A 15,047-nucleotide genomic window follows, 5' to 3' on the forward strand; every position below is an offset into this window, starting at 1 on the left:
CAGAACCACATTGTGACAACTGGGAGATAATTGTGTGTATGCTAGATATTAGAAGGACATTAGCATTCTACTTGGACAGGACTAAGGACTTCAGAAATCCCCTAAACTCTTCCTTTTGTCCACAGAAAGATCCAAAAACTCTGTGATATCTCGTCAAAGACTATCCAGTTGGGTCTCTTGTTGCATTAATCACTTATCAAGGGCGCAACTTACTTCCATCCAGAGTCCATACGCACTCCACGAGGTCAGTTTCTACCTCAATCACATTCCATAGGAATACCCCTGTCTCAGCAATCTATAGAGTAATGACTTGGGCCTCTGCCCATACTTTCGCAGAACATTATGTGATCACTGAAGATTTGGCCGCTCACACCATCTTTGACTCCACAGTACTCTCTGTAGTAAAAGACTCCACTCCGAAGTCCCAGCCTCCAGTGGTGGGTATTGCTCAGGAGTCACCTACAGTTGAGCACCCATAGGGACCCTACTCGAAGAAGAGGAAATTACTCACCTTGTGCAGTAACTATGGTTCTTTGAGATGTGTGTCTCTATGGGTGCTCCACAACCCACCCCCCTCCCCTCTACTTCAGAGTTCTCTATAGTGCTCTGCGGTAGAGAAGGAGGTGGGGGGGGGTAGGGGGGGTTTTCGCCCGTGCAGTGCTAGATAACCTCAAGGCAGACCACAAGGGAGGGAGGGCACATGTGCAGGCTCAACGGGACACTGCTACCAAAAATCTCCGATTAGAGGCGCAGGGGCACACATACACCTACAGTGGAGCCCCCATAGGGACACACATCTTGAAGAACCATCGTTACTGCACAAGGTGAGTAACTTCCTCTTCACAGACTGCTCTACATCTGCCTTTATACTTGGCCACCAATCTGCTATTTGCAGCCTATCAAAGGTTTTATCTATTCCCATATTCCCATTGTCATGTACTAAGGATATTATTTCAGTTGTAATTTCTGTTAGGACTTCCCATACAGACATATTATCATTTATTTTAATAGCTAATATCAACCCTGTTTCATGTTGCCAAATTTTCCATCCTTGGTGTGTTTCTTTTGATACTAATTTTTGTATTTCAGGATCTTTTCTTTGTAAAGCCACTAAATCAATTGTTCTACCTTTTCTCCTTCTGTTTTTGTTATTGGGGCCAACCGGACTTTTGGTTGCCATGTTATCCCTCCTTGGCTCTTTCCTTAGCCTGTCCATCTGCCTTCTTATTCCATTGAGCTCCCTCAACATTTTTCTTATGAGCTTTTACTTTACCCATTAATACGGATTGAGGTCTTTGTTGTGCTAGATCCCATAAATACATTAACTTGTCAGTATGGGCAATGGGTTTACCATCTGCTGATTTCCTGCCTCTTTTTTGCCACTGAGGCATCCAGTCTACTTTGGCTCTTAATACCCATTCAGAATCCGTAAAAATAGTCACGGTTTCATTTGTTGGCATATTTTCCAATGGTACTACACCTCTACCCCGATATAATGCGGTTCTCGGGAGCCAAAAAATCTTACCGTCTTATAGGTGTGACCACGTTATATCGGGGGAGGGAGAGGAACCGCTCCCTGCCCCAGCTCACCTCCGCTCTGCCTCCACCTCCTCCCCGAGCGCGCTACCGCCGCTCCGCTTCTCCCCCCACCTTCCAGGCTTGCCGCACCAGTCAGCTGTTTGGCGCGGGAAGCCTGGGAGGGAGGAGAAGCGGAGCTGCGGCACGCTAGTGGGAGGAGGCAGAGGTGAGCTGGGGCAGGGGGGGCGCAGCAAGTAAGGGGGGGGGCGCAGAGGAACCGCTTGCGGTAACATGAATTCGGATATAACGAGGTAAAACAGCCCTGCTCCCCGGAGCGCTGCTTTACTGCGTTATATAGGAATTCATGTTATATCGGACCACATTATATTGGGGTAGAGGTGTATTACAGCTACAATTTCAGCAGTTTGTGCTGAATGAGATAAACATGCTCTCTTAATAACTCTTTCATCAGATATCTTCACATCTGTATATCCCATATATGCCTTCCTTCCTCATAATAGCTAGATCCATCCACAAACGAAATCACATCTACTGAATCTATAACCTCGCCTAGGATTGCTCCACCTTGAAACAATGTTGGTCCTTCAAGAGGAATTTCTGGTAAAGGACATTCATGTTGTTCCCCTTCTATTAAAAGACACTAAGGAACTGGAGATAAGTTTGGAATCTTTTCCATGATTATATTCTTATTCAACAAGGCTAATGTTCATTTTGCTAACCTGGGACTAGAGACATGCTCGTCATTAATCTTTCCTGTTAGTGCATATTTTACAGGTGAATGGGATGTTTTTAAAAGCATTGGGGATAACTGATATTGGGATAAGAATCTTCGAGGCATATGCTACTGGTTGAGGACCTGTACCATTGTTTTGACTTAAAACAGCACTCATGCCTGTGCTTGTAGTAGCCAACTGTAATATAAAAGGTTGTCCTACTTTTGGATATGCTAAAGTTGAGTCTTGAGCTAATGCTCTTCTAAGATGAGTGAAAGCTTCTTGCTGTTCTGATCTCCACTCCCATCTATTCCCTTTCTTTAATAACCTTTCTTTAATAACTGACACAATGGACTAGCTTTTTCTGCATAATCCTCTATAAAATCTCTAGAGAAGTTAGTCATCCCTAAAAACAACCTTAAAGTGGATACATCTGTTGGACCTGGCAGTTTTTGTAATAATTCAACCCTTTGTTTGTTAGTTGATCGCCCTTCCTGTCCTAATGTTATTCCCAGGTAGTTGACTTGTTGGCATATTTGAGCTTTTTCTGGACTGACTTTGAACTCTGTTTCTTTTATTTTTTGTAACACTTGGTCTAATATTTCCAAATTATCTTCCTTAGATTTTGTGCTGATAAGGATATCCTCTTCATACAATATGATGATATCCTTATTGGGCATTTTATCCCACATTTTATTCACATGCATATGACAGATAGCAGGTGAGTTATGAAATCTTTGGGGGGTTCAAATGAAGCAGAACTGTCTTCCATAGAATGTAAAGGCAAATTTGTACCAGGAGTCTGGATGTAAAGGGGTAGCAAAAAATGCATTGGCTAAATCTAAAACAGTGGACCACCGTGTTCCTCCCATAATGGAAGCAATCATTTCTGAATACTTTGCTACTGCAGGAGCAGTCACTGAGGTTACTTTATTCAGAGGCCTCAGATCGATGGTTAACCTCCAGGTTTTACCATCTGTCTTTAAAACTGGCCAAATAGCAGCATTATTTGTGCTCTGTTGTTCTACTATAACTCCTTGATCCAAAAGTCCTTGAATAGTCTTTATTAAACTGAGTTCTGCTTCTTTCGGATATTTATACTGTCTTTGGGGTGGAGATCAGGCCCAGTAATCAGCACCTCTGTTTCTATGTTTCCACATTTGCCTTTATTAGTATCCCAGACCTCTTTATGCTTTTGTCCAATTTGCGAAACTTCTGCTGACCAATCAGGCCATTTCAGTTCTTCTTCTGCTTTAATAGTAGCTAACCTATACCCTGCTTCAATAAAAATTGGTTGATCTATGGTTCTAATTTTATCAAAAGGTATTTCCCATAACACCTTATTTACTAAATCTACTGTTACTCTAAGCTTTTTTAATATATTAACACCGATTATTCCATTGCCACCTAAATTTATTAAGCTGAACTATTCCCTAACTTGTTTTGTCCCTAACTGAAAATGAACTGGAGCACTAAACGGTACTTTACTCGTTGTTTCATTAAATCCTTGTAGCTTCCTTGTTATTACCAGGGGTCCAAATAAATTTTTGTTTCTAACTAAAGAAACTGTGGCACCCATATCTATTAACATATTTTGTCTAATCGCTCCCCTATTAAATTCCACATAAACAGTGGGTCTCCCCCAGTTATTTGTTTGTAAATGTGCCACAAAAACAGCATGTTCTTTTGCTGATATCAGTGAGATGGGGGCGCTCAGCCTCCCTATACCTAATCTTTGAGACATGATGGAGCTGTAAGTATGCTTCTTTCATGGTTGGCTAACCTTTGAAGCAATTTTTTGGTGGGTAAACCATTAATTTCCAGGTTTGTGATGTAACAATTTTCTTCCAAGCCAATTCATTCCTAAATCACAAACTTTTCTCTTTCCATGAGGAACAAACTTTTTATTTTTATTTTCTTCTTTTCTTAATTCTTCTTTATTTTGTCTGCTTTGCTGCTTTCCTTTTTCCTTTGGATCATTATTGGAAAACTTCACCATTGATACCCTGGGGGGGGTATCTTTTTTGGGGGTAACATGGTTCCCTTAGTATTTTGTTTTCTTTTAAAGGCTGGAATTTTTCCCTCTGTATTTCATGTAGTCTTTTCACTTTTTCCTCTATTTCCTGTAATGTAGTGGTTTCTGGATGGTCAGAAATGATAACCATTCTTAATGCTGAATTAAACCCTAACAATAAAGCTCTTTTAAATTGAACTACATCATATATTATCTCTTCGTTGTTGTTTTTCCCTATGGAACCACACAACCAGGTCTTCATTAGGGAAGAAAAATTTCAAGATTTCTTCCTGTATCTTGTTTTTATCTCTTTGTCCTCCACACTGTATTTCATAGGGAAGTCCAGCAAAATCTTCTGAATGTATACATTCTTTTATTAGAGCTGAGAAGTTACTCCCTGTTAACCCAGGCATTCCTGATGTGTTAGCTAACCATCGAACTACTGTACTTCTAGTTAGGGGACGCATAGGCTTTTCCAGGGCCCTAATTTGTTTCGGGGTATACAATCTTTCTTCTGTTCGCTCCTCTTGTCCTCCCTCATTACCATGTGAAGTGGTTTTAATCACTGTGGTTGTAATGATTGGAGCCAGAGGAGGTGGTCTTTGTAGTTCTTCTAGTTCCTCACTTAATGAACTATAAGGTCCTGGGAGAGGTTCCTCGGAATAGTCATAACAACAAGGAGGATACATCCTTCTTGTCTGATCACTCCCAGATTTTATTGCTGCTATTACCCATTTACTTGCTCTTAATTCCTCCTTTAGTGTACATATTTGCCTTTTGCAGGCAGCATTCTTTCTTCCTTTCTTTCTTTTCACCCGCATCCAAGAGTACAAGTCTCATTGCAGCTTGCCTATCTTTTGCTTTTTGTTTCCATTCCTCAATATCCTGAACCAATATTTCCCACTCATTTTTTATTTCATTTACTTCATTTTGTGAATCGATAATCTGAACTGAGTTAACGTAGTTGCTCTTAATGTATTAGCTTCTGCTTTTAAGCTAACTACTTCTTTATCCTTTGTCTCTTTTTCTTTTTTTAATTCTTGTATTTCTTTTATTAATATATCTATTTCTAAATCCGGGATACTGGATGCCTGACCCCAGAATCTGCCTCCCTCTAGCCTGTGCCTTTGGTGCCCGATTCTGTTTTCCATGGGCCTTCTTTCCCTTGTCTCAATTAACTTCTAAACTGACCCTTCCACCAGCCCTAGTCTAGACTCCCTGATCTTACTGGGGTTAAACTACTGACCCTTCTACCAGCCTCAAACACTTTCCAGAGCTTCCTAATTTCTTTTAGGATTTCAGCTCAGGCATCAGTATAACAACAGTTTCTAACAAATACTCTTTTTAAAAAAAATTTATAACAACAAGGCTCTTACTTACCTTGGGCTCCAAATCCTTAATGTGCTTTGTGAAACTGGTTTTCAAGACAATTCATTAAGATAAAGAAAAATAAAATTTTTACTGCTTGGTGTCACTTGTCCTCTTATCCAGGGTGTTATACTTCCCTTAGGCTTCAAATTGCGCTGTGGGCCCACCCAGGGATGCCATGTTGTTACCCCCAAATTTGGACCCGAAGCACCCCAATAATGGCCTCCCTATAACTGTAAGCCAGTTATCAATTTAGCCCATCTTAATGGGTAACAGGAGGTGGCCCCCCCCTAGAAGAATTGCCCAGGTTTTACCAGGGAGTTTGACTCTGACCCTCAGAGGACACCCCAGGACACACATACAGATTGCGCTGACATAATAAAAGGTGTGAATTAAAGCCAATTCAGTTATTTTGGTGGATACTTGTGTGTAGATCAATCCTAATAGTCTACTTCTCTGCTACCTCTCTTCTGTTCTACTTCTGACCATTCTCTCCTGTGTCAAGGATTTATGCCTTGTACTAGGAATTCTGTTTGGGATTGGATCTCTTTGTATGCTATGCCTCCTCTTTGTGGAATCCTTTTCTTGTATTGCTGCATGTCTGTTGCTAAGTTTCAACCAAATGTTAGGACTTTTATTTTTCCTTCCTATTTAGACATAGTTGGTGAAATCCTGGCTCCACTGAAGTCAAAGGGAGTTTTTCCATTGACTTCAATGGAACTAGGCTTTCATCCATGTTCTTTTGAGTTTAGTAACTCCATTTAAAACTCTGGAAGATATTCACATGAAGTAACAGATTGATGAAAAATCTTTAATTTACACATTTTAAAAAGAGTTACATTGCAAGTCTAGCACAATTTTTAATGCATATTTTATATAAATTTAACAAAATTTTCACAACAGATAATACAACACTTTGCAATTTAGAGCTGGCATGCTGTATCTTTTACAACCATTCAAATAATAAACGTCCCACAGTAGAATGTATTATAATTAAAGTAAAACAGAAACTGACTTTCTGAGTTTGCCACTCTTAAAATTTATTTTTGAATGAAAGCAAATGCCACTCACCACATTTTAAAAAACAATATTCTCTCTGGTCATCTTCAATATTCAGCTTCTGAATTATTTTATATATATTTTTAAGTGTAATTTTCTTCCAGCGTAATTATAACCTTTTTTGTTGTTTTTATCACCCAGCTGTCTGTGATCTCAGGCCCTTTGTTAAGGTTGTAATAGATTTATTTCTGCACTTAACTTTCCATTAGACCTGTGTGTTGTTATCTCATCAAGCTCATGTGCACAAAGCTTTCACTTGTGATTTTTATTGTGTTGTTTGGAAACTGGAAAATTTAATTCCAACTCCTGTTGCATGTTATCTGTTTCATATCAACACTGTTTTTGCAACAGCAGGCTATATTAGAATCTTTCAGGTCCCTTTGTGCTGTCTCATGTGTCATGCTGCTTGTCAGTACCCGGCCCAGGCCAGGGAAGCTAATGATCCAACCAGCGGACCAAATTCGGTGATGAATCCTGGTCACATACAACCTGAAGCACGTTGCACATATGCTAAGCAGGTGCTTACATAGTGACTTTCCTCAGCCACTGGATATACAACATGTATTTTTGAAACTTACCAACAAGTCTCTGATACAATTTCTGTTATGAATGTTTGAAAAGACAGAGCTAGTTAACTAGGCAGTCTAAATAAAATGAATTTAATAACTTTCTGGGAAAACTTACTTTCAAACAAAATTGTACAAATTACTAGAATATTGGATTCAGCATGTTTGGGTTGTTTTTTTAAATACGGATGGTTGATATTAACTGCTACCTATACTGCATCAGATGACACACAACTGCTGGATGCAGTTTTTTGGGGTTTTTGTTTTGTTTTGTTTTTTGTTTTGTTTTGTTTTTTTACAAAAAAATGAATGAGTTTGGTAGCACAAGAAAAAAGATTTGCAATTGTTTGGAAAACAACTTCTTTAAAAAACTGTTTTTCTGGAAATCCACATTAGTGGATGTCATCTTTCCAGCGTAATACAAAATAGTTTCATTAGGAACTACTGTTTAGAAAACATACATTTCACTGCAATGCAATGTTGTGTAGTCTTATTGGTCCCAGAATATTAGCGAGACAGGGTAGATGAGGTAATATCATTTATTTAATATCAATTATCATTTATGAGGTAATATCACAACCTCTGTTGTGAAAGACTAGCTTTTGAGTTTACACAGAGCTCTTTTTCAGTTCTAAGAAAGGTACTCAGAGTGTCACAAGAAAATACAAGGTAGAACACATTGTTTAGCACAAGGAGTTAACATAAGTTGCAAGAGACCATTCAAGGTGAAGTAGGAGTTAACACCCCTGCAGTTGTAGGACAAAAGGAGTGTTACTGGGTTACAGATTGTTGTAATAAGCCATAAAGCCAGAGTCTTTGAGGCCATGATTTTTAGAGTCTCGGAAAGTTGTGAATTCAATTCCCAGGGTTGTCTTTTGAAGGTGTTCTGCAGGTTTCCTTTGAGGATGAGGACTGAGAGGTCAGATATGGAATGATTGTTTTGTGAAAAGTGGTCCTCCATGGATGATATGGTGTTTTTGTCTTTTAATATTTTTCTGCATGAGTTAATTTCAGAGTGTTGTTATTCTCTTGTTTCACACACATAGTTGTTATTGGAGCATTTAGTTCACTGGATGAGGTGTACCACATGTTGTGATAGTCATGTGGTACATACCCATAGATCTGGAAAGGTGTGTTGTGTGGGTGTTGGCCATTGTTGTAGTGGAGATTTGTCCAGAGGTTTTGCATATGTTGCACCCTGTTATGGCAGGGTCCATGCCACTTTGACTTGATGGGCCCTGGTCTGTGGGAGCATTCTTCCGATGATAAGATTGGTGGATTGTTTGAAGGCCAGAAAAGGGGGTTGGGGAAGATTTCTTTCAGAATATGTATGTATTGAGTATGGGTTTTGATTGTTTAATAATATCCCATTTGGGTTTCAGTGTGGTAGGTGACAACCAGTGGTGTGTGGTCAGGAGTGGGGTTTTTTTCCTGTGTTTGTTTGTTTGTTTTTCCTGTATTGAAGCAGGTTCTTTCTTGGTGTCTAAAGGCCTGGCTATAGATAAGATTTCTTGGTGTTCGGGGTGGTTACTGTATCTGTGAAGATAAGTGTGGTGATCTGTGGGTTTCTTGTATATAGTTGTCTGTATGGTTCTATTGTTGAAGCTGTTGGTGTCTAGAAAGTTAATGGTGTATCGAAATTGACATATTGAGGATATTTTCATTCTCTGGACAGACTTCCTTATAGACTTCCATCACAGCTTCAGCATCCACTACTCATTCATCAGACTGTCTTTAGAACACTCCCAGACCAGCACTACCTTGATATAAGTATCAGTTTTGCTAACAAACTCATACAAGACTCCCATTGACTTGAACCACAAGAAACCAGCTTACAGTCAGGGTGTTTCATCAGTCTACAATTCTGAATAAAAATTACATATTTTAATTTGCCCATAATTATGGTTTCCCTTTGCTTTGCTCTTAGTGATGGTACTTTTTTGTCACTGCACTTCCAAAAAAAAAAAATGTGGGAGCAGAGACTTGACCAGGATGAGCAAAAACAGTTTTAAAGGTGTTAAACACTGTTCACACTAAGTTCTATCCCTGTTTAAATAGCACTTAATTAAAACATGTTAACAAATATATTTTTTTAAAAGACCATTTTTCCTAGTCTGGGCAAGAACTTTGAGCTGGTACTAAATCAATGCTGTAGCATTTTGATGGTGCAGGAGGGGATGAGCAATGTGCTCAGTGGAGAGACCGTCTTTATGATAAGATGTAAAACTGAGGTCCTGATTCCATGTGGCCATTCAAAATCTTGTGATACATTACATAAATATTGAAATATTAGCCGAAGTATCTTTATCAAATCACAGTTCAGGTAAAATACATTCTGTCTATCTAAATTTGCTTAGCAATTTCAATTCTATACAGTTTTTCTCCTGATTTAACTGTTAAACATCCAGCACATTTGTCCTCCTCATCTATGGATGGAGTTACACTTAGGGGGATAAATCTCAATATTGATGCAAAAATAGTTTATTAATATTCTTATAATGTTCTTCTTTGAGTGGTGTCTGCATATTCCTATTCTTACGATGCACCAGCTACAAGCAGCTTAGATCATGGATTTAGCTATCAGTGCCAATTAGAATACTCTCACAGCCTTACCCCCTCTTCCCTATCTGTTTTATCCCCCATACCTCATACACATAAGTAGGAGACAGATTAACATACTCCAGACATAAAAAGAACGTTAGCCTCTTACCTTGATAGGACTAAAAGTTTTAGACATTCATCAAAACTATTTGTGACTTGTGCATGTAATATTAAAGGGCAGGTAATATCACCACAATCATTAGCTAGATGGTTTTGATTAAATATATTACTCACTAGTCCTGCAGTCCAGAACAGATGCTCAATTCGATAGACCAGTATTGCAATAATTTTTTTATTAACACTTCTCATCCCACCTTCCTGTATAGCACTGCATACTGGGCATATGCAGAGGTCATTTACTTATCTGTCATTGGAGTTCTTCGAGATGTGCCTTTACATAGTCACACACCTTGATCATCTTCCCTTCTTCCTTGGAGTCTTCATTTTGATTCATTTAGAGGAAGCAGTAGGAAGGAACTGAGGCTGCAGTTGTGCCCCTTTTATAGCCACTCTCTTAGACTGTTCAGGAACACACTGGAGATAGGAGAGGCGTGTGAGCACTCCAGTGAGCACTGTTAACTAAGTTCCACCATCTGAGCTGCCTATGACTGGTGGAATGTTAACGTGCAGAGGCCACTCGAAGAATAAACTTTATTTATTACAGTGAATAAACTTTATTTGTTACAAACTCACCTGTGCATTTACTGAATTTTAAGAGATACCATTATTTCCATTACTATGATGCTTGGAGAAAACAGATTATATGCTTATGTTTTAGTTGCTTATTATATGAAATGTTCAAGCTAAGGAATTTCTATGAGATCTTTGCTTTCTGTCAACCCATGATAAGCACCAAGTCTCAAAAAGTAGATACTAGTCTGGTATAGAGAATATCCTTATCTTAAAAAAATAAAGTTTGTAAAATACTCATTTTAAAAGAAAGACCTCGTTGTGTAAAATAACGTAAGGCTATTCTCTATTCCAGAGGCGTAATGCTTGGGATTTGTTATCACAGCAATAAATTAAGTCATGAAAATGGCCTTTTTCACTCCCTTTCCCTTTCTCAAAGAAAACTATAAGTTTAAACCCACACAAAGAACTCCTGAAATATGCTTGTTGAAACTGATTTGCTTTATAAACACTCTGTCTTAATTCTTTGAACTTTAAGGAGACTATTTAGGATTGAAAAATGTTTTACAGAAGACATTAAAAAAATCCCATGATTCTGCTCTCTCTGTCCCAAGCTGCTTCTCTCTTTGGGTGGGCTAGTCCCATTTTTGAATTGCTGTCAGCCAGCATGGACACAACAATACACCACACAGCTTTCCTGTAACTTAGAACATACCGAGGCTTTTTGGACTGTATTATGCCTCTTGGAGCCATGTAACTTCAGTTTTAGACTTTGCCTGCCACAGCACCAAACAGATGATGATCTGGCTGCAACAGCAGCTCTTCCAGCAGCAGAAGAAGGAGGCTGAGAAAGGCACTGAGCTACTACAACAGCCGTTCCTGGAGCAGCTTCACATGGTGCATCGCCATTTCTGTGCTCGGGAAACCAGTGTTGATTGGTGGAAAAGGATTGTTCTGCAGACATGGGTTGAGCAGCAGTGGTAAGCGAATTTAAGGATGGCAAAGGTGACCTTTTTTGAGATCTGTGTTCAGCTAGTTCTGAGCTGCAGTGGCAATGTATCAACATGCAGTGCCCATATTCATCGAGAATCAGGTCACCACTGCCATCTGGTAGCTGGCCACCCCGTAATATTACTGATCCATAGCCAACCAATTTAGCATAGGGAGATTGACTGTTGGAGCCACTGTCATGTTTCATTTTTTGAACTTTCAGCTGCAGAGGGAGCCAGCAAGGGAACAAGTGGGTGGAGAGAAAGATTCTATCTTTTATTGAATTTTGACCCTCCCTCCAAACTCAAGAAGGAACTATGGGCTCTGGCTGCTGCATTTAGCAGGTTGGAGTACTTACAATATGGATGTACGTACTTTGCTCGCCTCTACCATACCCCTTCATGATTCCAGTCACCAGGAGCACATCCACCTTTGCAATCCTGACTCTAAGCAAATTGTTTAACTGGACCTGGGGACTTTTTATTTCCATGTATTGGCATTGTTCAACAGGGAAGTGTGATTTTTGTTTTCTGTCTGAGGCACTCTCCCTCCTAGTTAGTACCTTTTCCAACCCTCCCCCCGCCCTCCTTTTTAATCTCTTTCCCTCCTGCCCTTTTGTTTCATCCCCATCTAATTTCCTAGATTTTGGGTTTATAGTAAATCTGGAAATATTCAATCCGTTTGCCCTAAAGGTACACTTACAGACTCACAGACGTTAAGGTCAGAAGGGACCACTGTGATAATCTAATTTGATCTGCACATTGCAGGCCACAGAACCTCACCCATTCCTGAAATAGTCTCCTAACCTCTGGGTGAGTTACTGAAGTCCTCAAATTATGGTTTAAAGACTTTAAGTTACAGAGAATTCACTATTTACACTAGTTTAAACCTGCAAGTGACCCGTGCCCCATGCTGCAGAGGAAGGCGAAAACCCCGCAGGGTTTCTGCCAATCTGACCAAGGAGAAAATTCCTTCCCAACCCCAAATATGGCAATCAGTTAGATCCTGAGCATGTGAGCAAGACCTGCCAGGCAGATACCTGGGAAAGGTTCTCTGTAGAGGTACCAGATCTAAACAATGTAATGACAACTTCAGTTTAACAACGAATCTTTTCAATTCCCCAACTGTAAAGAAATCTGATCTCCTAAAATCCTATCCAAGAATAATTATTATTGTTGGTTATGATTCACTAAATTACTGAGAATGTGTTGTTATGAGACTGTCAGGTGTTTTCTCAATGCTCGTTCAGGTTCTTTTCTTTAGTTTTTATTTTTGTTAAATGAGCTGAAATAAATGTTATGCTGCTTGTGATGGGTTGTCTACCCCACACAAGGCTTGAAAGGGTTAAGATGGCCAGGGAGGTCAGTTAGCTCCCCAGGCTGCACCTGGAGAAGGAGCCAGGGAGCAGGGGTTGATTAAATGATGCTCAGCTGGACAGGAGCAGGAGGGGCCTGTACAAAGCCCAGGAGCTGGGGGCTGCAGGGAAGGAGTCTGCAGTGGTGGGAAAAGGGAGCTATGTTTGTGGGGGCTGCAGAGATGAGAAATACTCATTAAGCAACCCAGCGACCAGTCAGTGGACTGGCACCAGTCAGTGAGATCTCCCTGACACAGTTTAGGAAGGCAGTAAGCCAGTCCCTTGTATCAAAAAGTTTGAAAAACATTAGCTTGAAGTTACTCCCTGGGAGGAGGGAGTGAAAAGACTGGCAAACCCAGAGGAGTGGGGAGGGCCAGGAGGTATGGAAGCAGCTCAGGGAAAGGCAGCAAGGTGCAGGGAATGGACCTTGGCCACTGTGTAGAGGGTCCCTGAGCCAGAACCTGGAGTATATGGTAGGCCTGGGTTCCCCTGGCTGCCACTGTAGGAGTGGCAGTGTGAGGCAGTGAAGCGGAAGACTGTCTGAGACTGCTTGAAACACTTCCCTCTGGAACAGGGAACCACAATAAGTGACCTGGCCAGAGGGCTGAGTCATGGAGAAGACATTACAGTTCCTGGAGTGAGAAATGGGCTGCAGAGGAAAAATTGATGGAGTGTAACTGCTGAAAGGGGTATTGGCATGACCGAGCTAATCTGCAGAACCACCAGGAGGCAGTACATCCAGTGGTGAGTAGAGCAACCCCATCACACTGATTTACATTGCTGATGTAACTATGGGCAATGATGTTCACACTATAATCCAGTGTGGACAAGGCTCTAGGAGGCAAAGTTTAGGCAGAACTGTTGTGCTAATGAACCCTTATCTGCAAATGATCTATTTGTGTTGGAATAAGAATATTTGAACAATTTGTGTAATTTATATAATCACTGTAGACTTGTTCTTGAGATTAGATGCCAGCCTTCTTCCCCCTTCCATCCCCTTTTTCTTTTGTTGCAAACAGTGCAGAAACCATGCCTTCCCTTGATATAAGACTACTTCTGCTTCATGAAATTAAAGGGAAACCAGTTGTACCCTATTTGAGTGTATTTGGGGTTGGGGGGGAGGAGAGTGAGTGACGAGGCCACTTCCTTGTAAACCTCCTGGACTTAGGTCTTTTTTCAATTTGGATAAGAGTTATGTATGTTTGTGATCCTTGGTCAGTTTTCATCACTTCATTTCTTTTTCTCTGTTTTTCTGTTTCCCACATTATACCAATCTTTTTCCTTTCCTAGTCTGCTTTATTCTCTCCCCTTTCCCTCCCTCTCATGTCTCCAGAGCAGTGAGAAAGAACCCAGATACACTTTTCTGAAATTTGAACCTAACAATGGCCCAAGCAATGATACTATTCAGGCACCTGATAGAGAGATATTTGACCTAAGAATTCTTTCTAGCTAATATTATAAATTGTGTTCCCTGTGTTGCAGGCACCCAGTGCCCAGAGACAAAACAACAGCAGGGGTTTGTTACCCGGTGTGCTTCACTCAATAATCACAACGGGGTGGAGAAGCAGAAAAGTTTATTTGCAGCTGCAAACAAGGTACAGGGAGAATAAAATCTCAAATCCTGCACATCAGAGCAGGTCATAACACACACTTTTATATTCCTTAATGCTACCGCACTACACATTAGCGAATCAAAACTTTACACAAATACTCTGCCTTCCTTATATGGGTTACAACAATGTTTATTTCCTGCAACTCTAACAACCATTCCTAGCAACTTAAACAACTAGCACATTCTGTCTGGCCTTGTAACTGTCTCTCCTATTATCTTTAACTTGGCGTCAGCAAACCTTACACTATAAGGCATTATCTACAACTGCAACATTGCTTTAAGAGCAAAAGAGCTTACTCAAACCAGCCAGGCCTGAATTCTGTTAAGAGGGGTTGAGAAGAAGCCCTTAGGCCTTCAGCAGGGAGACTTCCTCGACCCTTATGGTCTTCCATCCCCTCAACTTAACTAGTGGCCATGCCCTGGGGTCTCCAACACGTGGAACATCAAAGAGGTGAATCACCTACTAAAAAGAAAAAGAATGATTACTCATCTGAAAACAGTGAAAACAGATATCTTCCTACAGGAAACGCACCTCAATGACTTTCAGGCAGAGAAATTTAGGAGGGATGGATGGGTATTTAACAATTTCTTCTCTGCAGCC

The 15,047-nt window shown here is 40.4% G+C and overlaps 1 protein-coding gene across 8 annotated transcripts in view; it reads left to right on the forward strand.

Annotated features, from left to right (window-relative positions):
* The window catches only part of FAM151B (family with sequence similarity 151 member B), an 86,292-nt gene that overhangs the window by 59,580 nt on the left and 11,665 nt on the right, over positions 1–15,047 (forward strand). For 7 of the 8 annotated variants that reach the window (XM_037903155.2, XM_037903153.2, XM_043546287.1 and 4 more), the window contains one exon: positions 126–6,087. The exons of the other annotated variant lie outside the window; for it this stretch is intronic. In XM_037903155.2, coding sequence (XP_037759083.1) covers positions 126–274 — 149 coding nt within the window. In that variant the 3' untranslated portion in view covers positions 275–6,087. Of the gene's footprint in view, positions 1–125; positions 6,088–15,047 lie in introns of those variants that run through there. 8 annotated transcript variants of the gene reach the window in all.

This window comes from Chelonia mydas, chromosome 5 (assembly GCF_015237465.2).
Source record: "Chelonia mydas isolate rCheMyd1 chromosome 5, rCheMyd1.pri.v2, whole genome shotgun sequence".
Classification (NCBI taxonomy): domain Eukaryota; kingdom Metazoa; phylum Chordata; order Testudines; family Cheloniidae; genus Chelonia; species Chelonia mydas.